Source organism: Benincasa hispida, chromosome 2 (assembly GCF_027475165.1).
Source record: "Benincasa hispida cultivar pf3 chromosome 2, pf3_genome.v1.1, whole genome shotgun sequence".
Classification (NCBI taxonomy): Eukaryota; Viridiplantae; Streptophyta; class Magnoliopsida; order Cucurbitales; family Cucurbitaceae; genus Benincasa; species Benincasa hispida.
This window is the reverse complement of record NC_143479.1, coordinates 64,757,590-64,773,407: the sequence shown is the minus strand read 5'-3', so window position 1 is coordinate 64,773,407 and position 15,818 is coordinate 64,757,590. Positions and strand designations below refer to the sequence as shown.

General features: G+C 36.0%; 1 protein-coding gene across 2 annotated transcripts; it reads left to right on the top strand.

Moving 5' to 3' along the window:
* LOC120069808 (putative serine/threonine-protein kinase At1g54610) lies at positions 1-14,418 on the top strand. 2 transcript variants are annotated; one of them, XM_039021623.2, is made up of 8 exons: positions 1-499; positions 647-1,092; positions 1,218-1,502; positions 1,598-1,915; positions 2,980-3,207; positions 12,114-12,214; positions 13,553-13,661; positions 13,780-14,418. In XM_039021623.2, exons 2-8 carry the CDS (start codon positions 715-717, stop codon positions 14,053-14,055), a joined length of 1,695 nt encoding a protein of 564 aa, XP_038877551.1. In that variant the 5' UTR covers positions 1-499; positions 647-714; the 3' UTR covers positions 14,056-14,418. The 2 variants fall into 2 exon arrangements, with proteins under 2 accessions (XP_038877551.1, XP_038877552.1); XM_039021624.2 differs by lacking the exons at positions 12,114-12,214; positions 13,553-13,661; positions 13,780-14,418 and adding an exon at positions 3,299-3,581 and having other exon boundaries at positions 122-499.
* Positions 14,419-15,818: the final 1,400 nt, after the last annotated feature.

Here is a 15,818-nt window from a genome sequence, read left to right as displayed (position 1 = left end):
AGTTTTGTGAAAATCTTACATGCATATATGGAGAAGGATTGATTCAAAAAGTGCAAAATAAAGTAAGCTGTTGATAATTGAAGGACAGAGAACTCCCAAATAAGAAAAACAATAATAAAATGGAACACTTTGGGGATTAAGGATCTAAAGCTTTTTTCTTGCTCAATTGACAGTAGAGAGAGATAGAGAGAGAGATTCCAGATTTGGATTTGAGGCTGACTTTCTGAAACGGCGAAGCAGATCTTCGTTCTTCCTATTGGCTCTTTCCACTTACTTGCAGACAGCACAACAGAGCCCACAACAACCACGACACACAACCGCAAACAATCCATAATTATGATGATGCATCACTCCAATTCATTCCCAACTTTTCCCTCTTTTTCTGTTCCATTTCCATTCTGATTTCACTCGCCTTTCCCAATTTCTTCCCCCAATTTCCCTGTTCTGCTTTCCCCTCGATCGTTTTCTTTGATGGGTTTTTCATGCTTCTTCGTTCTTGGTATGTTTTATGCTGATTATTTTTCGTTTTGTTTTGGGTTTTGATAATCATTTAGGAATCTTATGTGGGGTTTTTTGTTTTCTCAGTTTTCTTCGATTAATAATTTACTTGGAAATTTATGTCTACTGTTTTTTGCTGGATTTGTAGTGAGAAAATGTATGAGTGAAGTGCTTTTGTTGGTTGCTATGGTGGGAGATGACGTTTAGAATTGATAAATGGGGTGTTTGGTTAGCCGAGAGGCGTCTTCTAGAAGTGTAGAAGCCCCTGTAGATAAGGGGAAGAGGAATCAAATTACCGAGTCTCGTGTCGAAGGCGAGGTTGTTCAGGAGAAAGAAGTAGAACGTGTGAGTGCTAACGTAGAGGAGCATATAAACGTGAACAAGGAAGAGGAGCAGAAGGCTGATGGGGGTCAGGTTCGCCCACGAGCAGAGCGGAGAAGGTCGAGGAAGGTTCCCAGGCCAACTAACTTGCCTAACCATTACCAGGGAGAGCAAGTTGCTGCTGGATGGCCTTCTTGGCTCACAGCAGTTTGTGGAGAGGCTCTCAATGGCTGGATTCCTCGGAAGGCTGATACATTTGAAAAGATTGATAAGGTGGGCAATCGACTAAGTAACATTAGGTGTAGTTTCAGTTTGATTTAATGCATTATTGTTCTTGCTCTTTAACTTTTTACTCTCCACTGTCTTACATTCTTCTAACATAATTGATTTGGTGTTAGATTGGACAAGGAACGTATAGCAATGTGTATAAAGCTAAAGATATACTTACAGGTAAAATTGTTGCACTGAAGAAGGTTCGATTTGACAATTTGGAACCTGAAAGTGTGAAATTTATGGCTAGAGAGATTCTCATCCTTAGGAGATTAAATCATAACAATGTTGTGAAATTGGAGGGATTGGTTACATCACGGATGTCTTGTAGTTTATACTTGGTGTTTGAGTACATGGAACATGATTTAGCAGGTCTTGCTGCAAATCCATCGATCAAATTTACGGAATCTCAGGTTAGCATATTGTTTCTTTTAGTTTTCATATCCAAACTGAATATTGGACAAAAGCTGAACAATAACTCTTTTGGTGAATCCATGCCTATTTATAGGTTAAATGTTTCATGCAACAACTGCTATCTGGACTGGAACACTGTCATAATCGTCGGGTGCTTCACCGTGACATTAAAGGATCTAATCTTCTCATTGATAGTGGAGGAGTGCTTAAGATTGCTGACTTTGGATTGGCTTCTTTCTTTGACCCGAATCACAAGCACCCAATGACTAGTCGGGTGGTTACCTTATGGTATCGACCTCCTGAACTTCTTCTTGGAGCAACTGATTATGGAGTAGGTGTAGACCTCTGGAGTGCTGGGTGTATACTGGCAGAGTTATTAGCTGGGAGGCCTATTATGCCTGGCCGTACAGAGGTAATTGCTTTCTTTCTGTAGGAGAACATGATGGAAAGAGTTTATATTAGCAGCAATATTTTGATTAATGTTAAACTAAAGAATCACAGGGCTCGTAAGAGATGGGCAGTCTTTGGCAGCTCTATTTTGATTAACACTCCAGCTTTAGATAAATGGATGTAGAAAAGTTCAAAACTAGCACAGAATTTAAAGGATGAAAGGTCACAGTTTAAATATCATGTTCTCTGTTTGAACTACTGCTTTTCTAGAAGATGCACCCTTATTAAATTACTACCTCTCTGACCACTATTAAGATAAAAGAATTATTATTCACTTTTTACATTTGAAAACATGCAACAATTTTAGGAATTTATCCATCATAGCCATTACCTATTGTTTTATTAAATTGTCTTCAGCGCCATTATGACTCTCAGTGAGCATACAAAATTGCATTATGTATAAGGTGTCAAATGCGTGGATCGCTGTACCCCTTATGGATCATTGTGGGAAGGCATGACGTAATATTAGGCAAAATATGAAAAGTAATGCCTTTCATGGGTCATTTTTTCATTTTAGTGGTAGGATTCCTTCTCTGTTTGTGTACCTTGCTTTATGGTGCATGATTGATGATCCCGTTACTATCACCATATTGGCTTTGGTTTTAGAAATAGGGTCCCTTATATATGTGCATGGACCTTTCAGTGTACTATAGGTGTTTTTTTTTCTCACATCGATGAATGTGGTTAGTTAACATATGTACGCCTCACCGATAGCATTGCTGCTTCTGCTTTATTCATCTGTACTATCTTTTAATCATTGAGTAAATGTTTCAAATTCAAAACAGCTATCATCTATTTTCATTAGAGTGAACGTTTCAAAATAGTTGAGGAAGCTTGAAATAGTTTTAACTTTTAACTATGATATAGGTTGTTCTCGTTTTCCTTAACTTGAATCTTTCTAGCATTTTGGGGCATCCTCCTCTTTTAATGACATACCATCTATGAAATTATTTCTTATATTAAAAAACGAATCTTCCTAACCTTCTCTATCGGCTGTACGTGCTAATTACTCTTTTGCTCATCCAGGTAGAGCAACTACACAAGATATACAAGCTTTGTGGCTCCCCTTCGGATGAATATTGGAAAAGAGCAAAACTTCCCAATGCTACCTTATTTAAGCCCAGAGAACCTTATAAAAGATGTATAAAGGAGACATTTAAAGATTTCCCCCCATCTTCTCTGCCCCTTATAGAAACGCTACTTGCAATTGATCCAGCAGAACGAAAGACAGCAACAGATGCATTAAATAGCGAGGTGAGCTAAAGAATTGTCAGAATATATTTCTGTTATGACTTTCACTTCTGTCAATAATCTGTTTCTAATGATATGGTTTCATTTATTATAGACATCGATCTTCCTACTCTACTATATCCACCGATCAGATGGAGTGTTGTTTGCTTCCTGTGCCTCTTCTGGTTTGGTTTCAATAGGACAGCTTATTAAGTCATTTTCTTTCATGGAGAACGAAAGTCCTTTTCTTTCATTAAGTCAGCATATTAAGTCCTTTTATTAGACATTAAGACAGCGTATAAAGTCTTTTTATTATAAATATAAGACGTGTATTAAGTCCACAATTTTATGTTATAAAATATCTCTAATTTTTCAATTGAAATTAATATTTGATGTTACTTGAACAGGATCTATTCTATAGATTATACAACTGTGTCCTTGAGTTATAAAAAAAATATTTGATGTAAAATTTTCATGGCTTATTAGATATACATTTTCTTGGGTAAACAAACTTTTGAGAAACTATAAAAAGCACATACGCTTATGGAGAAAAGTCAAAATCACATTCACATGTTTTTTTAATCATTTATTGCTGCATTCATGTCGAATATGAAACTTTGTTAAATTCAATGTACTTACCTGTATCTAATTTTACTATTATTTGTTTGATTTTGATATTCTAAATTATTGATAGCATGAAGAAGATTTTATTTAACACGATCTATATGAATAACGGGTGTTCCCAGTATGTGCAGCTGATTTGGGTGTGCTTTCTGGTGTCCTTTGGGGTTTCTTTGGCTTGTAGCTAAGATTGTTGGAGGATGATTAAGGAGGTTGTGTTCCCTCCCTTTCAGGATACGGGTAGAGTTCTTTGGCAGGCTTGTTTCTTTGGGTGTTTTGGGGTATTTGGCTTTAGAGAAACATTAGAACTCTTAGAGAGGTTGTGAGGACTTGAAAAGTAAATTGGGATAACATTAGATATAACGCCTCTTTATAAGCTTTTATTCTGAGAAAACACCTCTATATAGATGTTTTGCTTCTTAAGCCTTTTGTTATTATTAGTTAGGTGTTTTCTTTTGGATTGGAGCCCCCTTTTAGGTCAATGCACCTTTTGTTGGATCTTCTTTTTGTATGCCCATCTATATTCTTTCACATTTCTCCAAGAAACTTGAATTTCATAAAAAATTAAAATACAAATAAGGAGTGTTTGTTGTTTCAAGGAAACTTCTTTATAAGGCTTTCAATGCTAATGAGGCTATTGAAGACTAGGGCTGGTAAGAAAGGATGTATTATCTTTCAGATGTTTGAATTCTCGCTAGCTCGGCACAATGATACTCGTAATATGATCAAAGAGTTCCTTATCCATCCGTCCTTTCTTGAGAAGGGTTGTTTTATGGCTTGCTGGGGTGTGTGATATTATGTGGGATATTTGGTGTGGGTGGAATAACTGAGTGTCCAGAGAGTTGGGGAGGGAGAGGGATCTTTGAGATGTTTGGTCCCTTGTTAGATTTCATGTTTCCATCTGGGCTTTGATTCCAAAGCCTTTTGTAATTCCTCTATAGGATCTATTTTATACAGTTGGAGCCTATTCTTTTAGTTGGGTTTGACTTTTTGTATGGCATTGTATTTTTTCATTTTTTTCTTAATGAAAGTTGTTATAAAAGAAAACATATTTCATCATCTTTATCATCTTTTGTGTTGGTGATGTCATGTTACTTTTGGGGAGCTCATGCGTTTTTTCGTTCGACTTCCATCTTCGTTTGTCCAATAGGGAATGGATAGAGGTCATGACCCTCTTTTCTTTATTAGAGGGATGTTGAGTTTAGGCAAGTGAGAAGGGATATCCATATTTGGAGTCTTAGCCCTTATAATGGGCTCTCTTGTAAATCTTTCTTTCGTTACTTGTTGGATCCTTCCTTTTAGAGAGTTAGGTTTTTCAATTCTTTGGAGGTGAAGTCCTGGAGAAGGTAAAGTTCTTTATCTGGCAGGTTATTTATGGAAGAATTAATACCTTGGGATCACTTATTATGGAATTATTCTTATGCGCGATCAATTAGGAACATCTTATTTGGGGTGCTCGATATTCAGGCAGCGTTTCATTGAGTTTTCAACTTTGTATATATTTTTTTTAATTTAATTATTTGTTAGGTCATATTTTGTTAATCAGAGACCCCTCCTCTAGGGTGCTCCCTTTTGTGGGTTTGATTTTTTCTTTATACCCTTGTATTTTTTTCAATTTTTTTTCTCAATGGAAGTTAGTTTTTTTTTTTTATAGCCAAACACACGCACACACATTTCAGTGTAAGAGATCTTAAATCACATAGGCATTAGGCAAAGTGACCTTTTTTCTCGTGTTCTTTTCTTATGGTGGTGGGTGTTCTTACTAAGTCTCTGTTCATGCAAATGAGAGGTTTATTTGGAGGCCTTTTCATGCGAGGAGACTCATTTGTCCTTCTGACATACGGACACTACTATCTTTTTAACTTTTTTGAGAGAGGATTATTGTATCCGGTCTTTAGTAAGGCAGGCCATGGTTACATGATGTTGGATCATAAAAAATGTATTCAAGCAACACTTTCCTCGTCTTTGAGTCCATCATCTATAGTTTTAGAGTTAACCGAGAGTAAGTGTTACTACAGTACTGAAAGGTGGATGGACTTATATGGCCTGGGCTGTGATACCGTTTTCTTGTTAATGACATATAAGAACAACTGCTTTCATTGAGAAAAAAAATGAAAGAATACAGGGGCCTATAGAAAACAAGCCCACCAAAACACTCCATCTAAAGGAAGGGGTTCCAACTAAATAAAATGTTTCCTAGAGAATAATTACAAAAAAGCTTCGAAACAAAAGCCCAAAAGGATACATGAAATCTCACCAAAGACCAAACCTCACAAGGGTTCTTGTCCCTACCTCTAAACACTCTATCATTCCTCTCCCTCCAAATATCCCAAACAACCGCACACACCCTAGCAAGCAAAAAAAAAAAAAAAGGCCTTTCTCTCTAAAAGGTGGATGAAGGAGGAACTTCTCTATCGTTGCACAGACATCTCTTTGCCCAGCAATGCTTACAAGTAACAAGAAGAAACTCCACATAGTCCTTGCATATGGGCAGTCCTAAATGAGATGATCTAGATCTTCCTCCACCTTCCAACAAATAATACAGCAAAAAGGCCCCACAAGCGAAGTTCTTCTCCTAACAAGATTATTAAGAGTGTTCTCACGACCAAGCAAGACTTGTCAAATAAAAAACACGACTTTCTTAGGAATCTTAATCCTCCAAATCATATCGAACACAAAGTCCCAATGGGAGAGGAGTCCAATAACAATCTGAAGAAGGATTTACAAGAAAACCCTTGGGACTCCAAATCCGATTGTTAATGACTGACTTAGATCTTCTTATGGGTCAAAACCCTAGACTAGTTGTTTTAGGATCCTACTGAAGAATGATACAAAACCAGCTTCTTTCTTGAAAGAGGGTTTTTCTTTTCTTTTTTTCATGGGTCAATTGAGGGAAGTTTTCCAATTCAATCTACCTTTAGTGAACTGCTTTATTTGTAATAATTATTATTTTATGGAAAAATACAATTTTAGTCCTTGGGGTTTGTGTTTGGTAAGCATCTAGGGCCACGAGTTATCAAACTCGACATTTTAACTTTTGAGGTATGAAAATATGGTTTATTTGGTAATTTTCAATAGTTTGTTTTCGTTACTGTAGCATGGCATTTTTTAACTAACTTTTAAACTAAAATAAATTTTTCATTATTTTTCCTTTCTCTCTCTCTCCCCTCTCTTTCTTTTCTCATTCTCCCACTGTTGCCTCCCTCCCTTCTCCTGAAATGACAGAGAAGTGTGGCAACAACAATGTGGGGAGGTAAAGGAAAGAGGAGGATGGAGGAGATGGAGAAATAAGGGAGAGAGAAGAAAAAAGAGAAAAATATTTGTTTTTTTTTTTACTTAAAAAATTAATAAAGAAATGTCATGTCAACCTTCCATTAGCTCGACTTGCGACAGGGATCAAATAAACCCTTATGACCCTTTTATTCGTCTAAAATAGCGGAAAGGATAGCCGGGCAAAGAAGTATACTTATATCTCAAAAAGGAGGATGTAAAATGATTGAACAACACGTGGGGTACTTCTCTTCTCTCCAAAAGCTTGCTAGAACCTAAACCAAATCCTTTTAGCCATTGTGCACCTATAAAGAATGATCCAAACCCTCTTATGCTTGTTGGCAAGGAACAACACCATTTGGAGCCAAGAATTAGAGAGGAATACCTGTGTACCAAAAACCTGTGGTATTTGTAATGGAGAGAATCAAGATAAATGAATAATGTATTCCATTCACTAAAGAGACATACACAAGTGTACAAGGGTAAACTATGCAAGAGAGTAAAAAAATCATAAAGGACATCATGATTATTTACAATAATATGACCATAGTCCATAATAATATGAAATAGCTTATGACCCCACCAAATCTTCTATACTACCCTTTCCTTCCTCTATTTTCTCTCCCATGTTACTTTCTGTGAGGTCTCACCAACCTCCAAATCAGATCCAAAGGCTCCACCTCAGCCCCAATCCCTACTTTTCCCTTTTGTTGGCTCTGATACTAAGGCATATCTCTCCATCCCAGTCACCATTTGCTCTTCCTAACTACCAGATCTTAATCTACACACCCTTTTTCCTTGTCCACCTTTGGTGAGGAAATTGCTGGCCAGCTATCCGATATTACCTACCTTAGTGAAGAACCTTTCGTTGTCCACCAATAGGCCTTAGCCATCGTCTTGCCTCTTCTAACTGACCATTACCCTTCTCTGATTGCTACCCTACCATTGACTCGCCTCCCCACCCCCGCTTCCATGTTCCCTTACCCATACAGCCATCAAGCCATTTGCACTCTCTAACCATCCACTGCCCACATCGCCCAATCCGCCTGCCCTTCCTCATCTACCTTATAGCCTTGTGAACATGGCTCACTTTCTCCCAGACCATGGGCTTTGTATTATGACTATTCCTCCTTCCACAACCACCAAAAACCAAGAAAGCTTACTCCACCACTGGGAAAAAATAAACTGTTAGGGAATTACAAAACCTACGTTACTCCGTCCACTATGATAAATCAACAACTATGACAATTTTGGAGGGTTCTTTGTGTGATCAATATCTTCTAACTTGGAATGTTCATGGATTGGGTTCTTGGAGGAAAAAGGTGTTGATCAAGAAGATTGTTCAACCATAAAACACGAGTAGTGGAAATGAAATTACCTGTGTTGGCACCCATATGGTTAAATCAATCTGGCATTCTTCCCACATTAGCTACACAACCCTTGATACCATAAAATCATCTGGGGATATTCTTGTGCTTTAGAGTGAGCTAAATTTTACAATTGAGAGGTTATTTAGGGTCTCTTCATTGCCTCCGTTCATATTTTTAAGATTGGCGGGGTTTCTTTTTGGCTTATGGTTATGGCGGTTCATGATCCATTTGAAAACAACTCACTAATGATTGTTGGTGGAGATTGTATGACTTGGCTGTTTTGGGGGAAATCATTGGATTATAGGTGGTGACTTTGTGACACGTTGGTCTTGGGAGAAATCTCGTGATCACTACCAACAAGAGTATGCATGCTATTAATCAGTGGATTTCTAATTATCGGTTGTTAGACATTCCCTTGTAGAATGGTCTAGCTTTGGCCCCACACAATATGCATCTCTTTTAGACAAATTCTTGATCACGGAGGCTTGTCATAGTAAATTTGGTTAAGCAGCCCATAAACATCTAGATAGAATTACATTTGACCATAGCACCTTATCTCTAACTTTTGGGGTTATTACTTGGGGGCCTTGCCCTTCTCATTTTGAAAATTCTTGGCTGCAAATTTTGTCAGTAAGTGAGGTTGTGGATGGTTGGTGGAATTGGAATTCTTTAATAGTTTGGCCTGGTCATGGATTGATGATGAAACGCAAGGGCCTCAAAGTTGAGCTACAAAATTGGAGCAAGGCACAGCACCTGGAAGCCTCACAAATGGCCTCAATCATATATCTACTCCATTTATTATTCAGTTCAGAAGACAGTGGTCCTTTATTTGCATCTCAGGTTGACTCTCGTGGTTGCGGGGTGAATAGATTGAGAATTTGACAACACATAAACAGATCTATTGGCATTAACATTATAAGTTAAAATGGCTCACTGAAGGTGATGAAAACACAAGTTTTTCATTCAATTTTTAGCTGCCTATAAATAGAAAAGCTTGATCTAAAAAATTCTTTCCTGAGATGGGATTAGTTTGTTGATAGGATAGTAGGGGATACTGAGTCTGAATGCCTGGACTTCTACAAGAAGCTCTTTACTAAGGATAGGAACCAACATTGAACAGGTGTCTAGGCTTGAGGCTTGAGGATGTATTTACTGATGAAGAGGTTTCCAATGCAATCCCTTTTCTAGGCTCAATAAAATCTCCTGGTCCTTATGGCTTTACAACAAAATTCATCAATTTTTTTTGGAATACTATCAAACATGATGTTTTGGCTATGGTGCATAAGTTCTTTTCATTTGGAGTCGTCACTGCTTCATTGAATGAAACCTATATTTGTTTAATACCCAAGAAGCTTGATTCCAAATCAGTTGTTGATTACCACTTTATCAGTCTCATTCCGTATGCGTATTAGATTATTGCTCGAGTCCAATCTAGGTGGCTGAAACTTGTCCTACCTTCTACTATTGCAAAAGCCAAACTTTTTCTTTTGTTTCTAATATACAAATTATGGATGCCTCATGGAAAATGAGAGTGAATTGTAGGTGTGGTTCTCAAATTAGATCTTGAAAAGGCTTTCAATATAATGAATTGGGAATGGTATTTCAAAATAGTCCTTTGGTAGAAGTTAAACTTTCGAGGATTAACTCTTTTCGAAGATAGGCGAGGGTTGTTGCATCTTTTGGGTTCTTCATTCTCCAGCTTCCTCAGCTTCTTGCACTCTTCTTTTGGTTAATTACAAAGTATTGTAGCTTTTCTTTCTGTTTGCATCTTCTCAAGCCTAGTTGGCATTTATGTTAAAGCTTTGGTTTAAAGAGTTTGATGGTTTTTTCAAGATGAGTCTCTTCTTGGATTGCTCATTTTGTTTCAGCTCGAGTTCAAGGCTCTTCACATTTGATCTAGATTGATTTTTATTCTCCTGCATAGTGCTTCTCTTTTTTTGTACTCATTTTGGTATTTCTAGCATTTTTGTTTCATTTTTTTTTAAATACTATAGGTCTCCTAGATGGGTCATCCTTTTCATGATATTAGTGGGTCATCATTTTCATCTATCTTAGTAGGTCATCCTTTTCTCTAGACACTCTGGGGTTTATGAATGGTCGTCTTTTTAGGGATCTTTCCTACTCCTCTGACAATTTTATGGTACTTGTTCAAATGAAAAGAGACTAATGCTCAAAGTACAAGGAAACAAAACAAAAATACTATAAACACACATGCGCGTGCGCACGCAAATATGGTGACACACACGTTCAGATAAGAAGCAAAATATGGCGACACGCACTCCCACATGCACCCGAGCGTGATTGTGATGTAGAAGATGGCGGTGGCACATGACTTCATACGCAAGTTAGATGGTGACTGAGTTCTGTGGTTATGCTGATTGGCAATTGAGCTTTCTCAAGGATTGGGCAGTGACAATAAAATACAAAAAAAAAAGGCCAAAATATGGTAGAGGTAGTGTTTTTCGTGGTAGTGGTGGCGACGAGCATTGACAGGGGTGACAACGAAAATAGGCATAGGCCAAACAATAAGTTTGTGGTGGAAAACAAAAGGGTTTTGAACTCTGAAAGGTGAAAGTTCACAAAACCCTAGGATAATATAAAAGCCCTATTCACCCTAACACTCTCCTCATACCACGTAATTGAGAGAATCAAAATTATGCTTTCCATTACCAAAGAGATATGCATACAAGTATATAAAAGGAACCTAAGTAGGAGAAAGTAAAAAGACCATAGAAGACAACATGACTAATATATTTACTATAACCTAAGTATACTCTAATATAAGCACTATAAAAATATTCAATTCTCCGAAGTGCTACAATCAAGAACAGTTTAACTTCTTTTGGAGCTCGTAAAAATGGGAAGTGGGGGGGCTGAGAGTGCTTAAAAAATACCATAAATACAATGAGACCAATCATGTTTACATGGCATTAGAAAACTCACAAGAATTTGGCAGTAGAGTGCTAGTTCTTATTCTGCAGGAAATTTTGTATGAGCAACTACTTCTAGGACATAAAAATTGGTGATTTAACATAACATCAAAGTAGAAGGTCGGGTTTCCTCCCCAATTAACATCTATTTTCAATTATTGGGCATTCTACAAATTTTCAAGTCTACATGTTTGGGAAATATATTGAAATACTGATAAAATTAAATATATTGTAATCCATCTACTTAAACTTTTGGGTTAATTGGCGATTTAACTAATATTAAGCTTCCATAAATTATTTTAGGGTGGTGGCATGAAGGAAAGGCTAAAGTATATTGGGACTGAGCTATTTTGTCGATGATTTGGATCATTGACTGATAGAAAACTTAGAGAAAAGATCCAATAAAATTTCATGACTTCACATAAAAAGCTAAAACTGTACTTGTATAATTTTATGCATAACCAAATATGTTGAATAAAAAACATATTTACTATGGTCGATAACCTTTATCTGTTTTAGTTTGGTATCACTTAACTATTACGAATCTTGTTGGTTTTTTATTCTTTGCAATTCAGTCTTCTAGGCTTATTTTTGCTTCAACTTACAAGGTAGCTTTAATCAGGGAAATTATGAATTTGGATGTATAACAGATGTTATATTCTCACTTTCTGTGACTGCTATAATGGGAATTATGCCATATTTCTTGTATGCCTTTCAAATTTTGTCCATTGCAATACAGTTCTTCATGACAGAACCTTTAGCCTGCAAACCCTCCAACCTCCCAAAATATCCTCCCAGTAAGGAGATGGATGCAAGAAGACGGGATGATGAAGCTCGGAGGTATGGATGCCTTAATTTCAGTTTCTGTTCAGTATATGCCTGGTTTATTTTGAGAGGTACTGAGACATTTGCGCAAGATATTTTCATGAGGTTGAGATTGTTTCCCAAACAGATGCTTTTATCTTTTCAAATATTTGGTTATCATAATACAATTGGCTTGTTTCAATGGTAATCGAGCTGAAGATACCTGTCTTTTCTGTTTTTAGTTTTGGTTAAATTTACAAGGATAATGGCTGAACTTTGAGGATTATGTTTATTTACTTCTTGAAGTTTTAAAGTTTTTGGTTATATTCTTGAATTTTTTATTTTGATTTGTTACCGGTTAAGGAGCTGAAGCTACTTGTATTCTCTGTTTTTAGTTTCGATTAATTTTACAACTATAATGTCCGAAGTTTGAGGATTGTGTTTATTTAGTTCTGGAAGTTTAAAAGATTTAGTTATGTTCTTAAAATTTTAAGTTTGATTTCTAAAAAGTTTTTGTCATTACACCTATACTTAGATGTTGATGTGGTGCTCATTAGACGATGATTTAGTCTGACTTGGTAACAGTTGGCACAAGATAGAAGACCCGCTAATGACAAAAGCAAGTGGGTTAAAAGATTTGGTAGGGTCGCTTTTAGAACTGAAAGCTCAAGTATTAAATTCATTCAACCATCAAAGTTTAGAGACCGAAATTTGTGGTTTAACTTTTTTTGTTTAAGTTGAGTTAACTATCCCTCTCCCTCCAAATAGGTGTTCACTAGGCAGATCAACTTTTTTGAAAATATCAGAACTTACTATAAATTGTATGTACAAGTTGGGAAAAATAGTTTAGAAAGGGGACCCAAAGCTAAGATCCTTGGGAACCGAACTGATCATCTGAAAAAATAAATGATGGACTTCAACTAAACTCACCAAACTAACCAAAATAGAGTTCGACCAAGGCAATGTTGGTTTACATATGTTGTCGAACAGTACTGTCCAAACCAACTTTTCTGAATGCATGTACATGGGTGTTACATGAAGATATGTTGACAATCAAACAGTCCATTTTATAACTCTATCTATTGGTGCTGCGACTAAAATGAGGAAAAGGAAAAGAAAAATGAAGATTCTATTGCAGAAGAATGTGTCTTAGGTTGATTACTTAAGTGGCATTTAAACATCATTGTTCTCGATATTCTGTTCAGTTGTATACATATTACTACTAAGAGGTCTATGAATTTCTTTTCTTTCTTTTCTTTTTTTTTTTTGGGGTACAAAGTTGGATCTGTGGTTTCCATTATTCTTACTACTGTGGACTTGCTTCGAGTATTATTTGGTGTTTTCGTTGAGCATCATTCTATATCCAATTTGCAGACTAAGAGCAGCTAGTAAAGCCCAGGGAGATGGAGTGAAGAAAACACGCACACGTGTTAGGGCTATTCCAGCTCCCGAAGCCAATGCTGAAATACAAACAAACATTGACGTAAATATTACTTTGCTAAGTTCAAGATCATAGACCAGCTATACACCAGTAGTTGATTATTGCATTTCCTTTGATATATAAAGTGTTAAACTGTTCAAATTGTTGCATCTTGAAACAGAGAAGGCGCTTAATTACACATGCAAATGCAAAGAGCAAAAGTGAAAAATTCCCCCCACCACACCAGGATGGAGCACTTGGCTTTACACTTGGATATTCACGTCATATCGACCCATCAGGTGTTCCTCCTGACATACCGTTCAGTTCAACGCTGTTCACTTATTCTAAGGAACCAGTCCAAGCCTGGTCTGGTCCACTAGTTCCTGGCGCTGGCACTGATGCTCCTCCTAGGCAGAAGAAGCACGTAGGAGGTAAAGGCAAGAAAATCATGGTCTAAAATTTTGATAAGATTATGGTTGTATTGCCTGTTTGCTGATATAGGTGTATCATCAAATTCTTCCCACACGGTTCATTCAAATTGGTAATCAATCAGCCAGGCCTGCTCTCAGCTGAGGAGATCATGAATTGAGGTCATGTAGCGTTGATTTTTCGGTATTCATAGTTGCGTTGACCTGATTTTTTCCCCCTCGAAAAGGGTATGAAAATTTTATAGATAAATTTGCATTTTAAGTGATGAGAAATTTAACAAAGTTATGTATATGTTGATTTGTTCTATCCCAAATTTTCCTTGTTGAAGTTATAGTGAGACATTCTACAGAATAGCGACCAATAGAGTAAAAAATCATTCTTAGCCTTTGAATATTGTTCTTTGTGGTTCTGCCCTTTACATGAAAGTTACTTTGTTATCGAAGATTTATTTGTACTAATACCCATAAATCATCTGATTGTGCTAATGCCAAATGACTTGGATTTTGAAAACTATGAAAACTAATATTTTGCTTACATCATAAATTACTGAAAAATGTGAAATTATCGTCGAGAATTGTGTATTCTCACCCATCATGAATACTTTTGAATACGAAATGTATTGTGGTTTTTGTTTTTTTAAAAAATCACCTTGGTGCCCATTTTCAGTTCGGGCTTTCACCCATCAGAGTGACATAAGTAGAAGGTCAAGTTTTCGATATTTTTCGGATTTTGAGTAATTTGGCATTAGTGTATTTTGATTTGGGTCATTTGTGGGAAAATCTTTGGTTATTTAGTGCCTTTGTATTTATTTAGAATGCATAAAAACTTAGAAACTATGACTAAAGATATTGATTCTATTTTTAAAACGTAAAGATATTAAATATGAAATAATAAAAAAATCTTAAATTTATTATTATTATTATTTATTTTATTTAAGATGGTTTGGTTGAAAATTATTTAAGGATGGGAAGGTCGATGTTGAACAACGATTTACAAGTTTGAAATGAAAGGTTGGAAGTATAGCTTGGTAGTAAAAAATCAAAATCTCTACTTGCGTCTAAAATCTTTGTTTATTTGAAACCACACATCGTATTTATGATGTAGACATATCAACAAAGAAACCAAAAAAAAAAAAAATGATTGAATTGTCCTATTATAAATATCATAAAAACAGATGCACAATACTTAGTATTATAAAAGTCATGTGACACTTTTCATATTGTCCACATGTCTTATAATAATATGCTTGGTGTCCATATAAGTCTATCCTATTTGCTATTTTGCCTATGAATAGTTGGCATTTGGTGGATCTCAAAAGAATGCACATTGGTGAGAAATCTACTTCAAAATTCTACTAATTTTCATTTTATCCAATTTTATGATTTTAGTTATTTTATTTCATATTATATAAATATATTGTTATATTATATTTTCTCCATATCCATGTTCCCGTTGTGCTTCTCAATTTCACAACACATCATCAACATGAACTCCTATTGCTTCCATCGCTGAAGGTAAGTCCTAAAGGTAAGTCAATTTTTTTTCTTCTTTATTATGATTAATAAATTAAATGTTATTTTGTATATTTAGTACATATTGAATTTCTAATATAAATATCGTATTTCGTGATGGTCTTGCCATGACAAACCTGACAAAATTAGAATTCGCAGCCCTTGACATTAATGACAATAATTATTTGTCATGGGTGTTCGATGCCGAAATTCACCTAGATGCTATGAACTTGGAAGAAACAATTAAAAAAGAAAATATGACATCCAATCAGGATAAAAC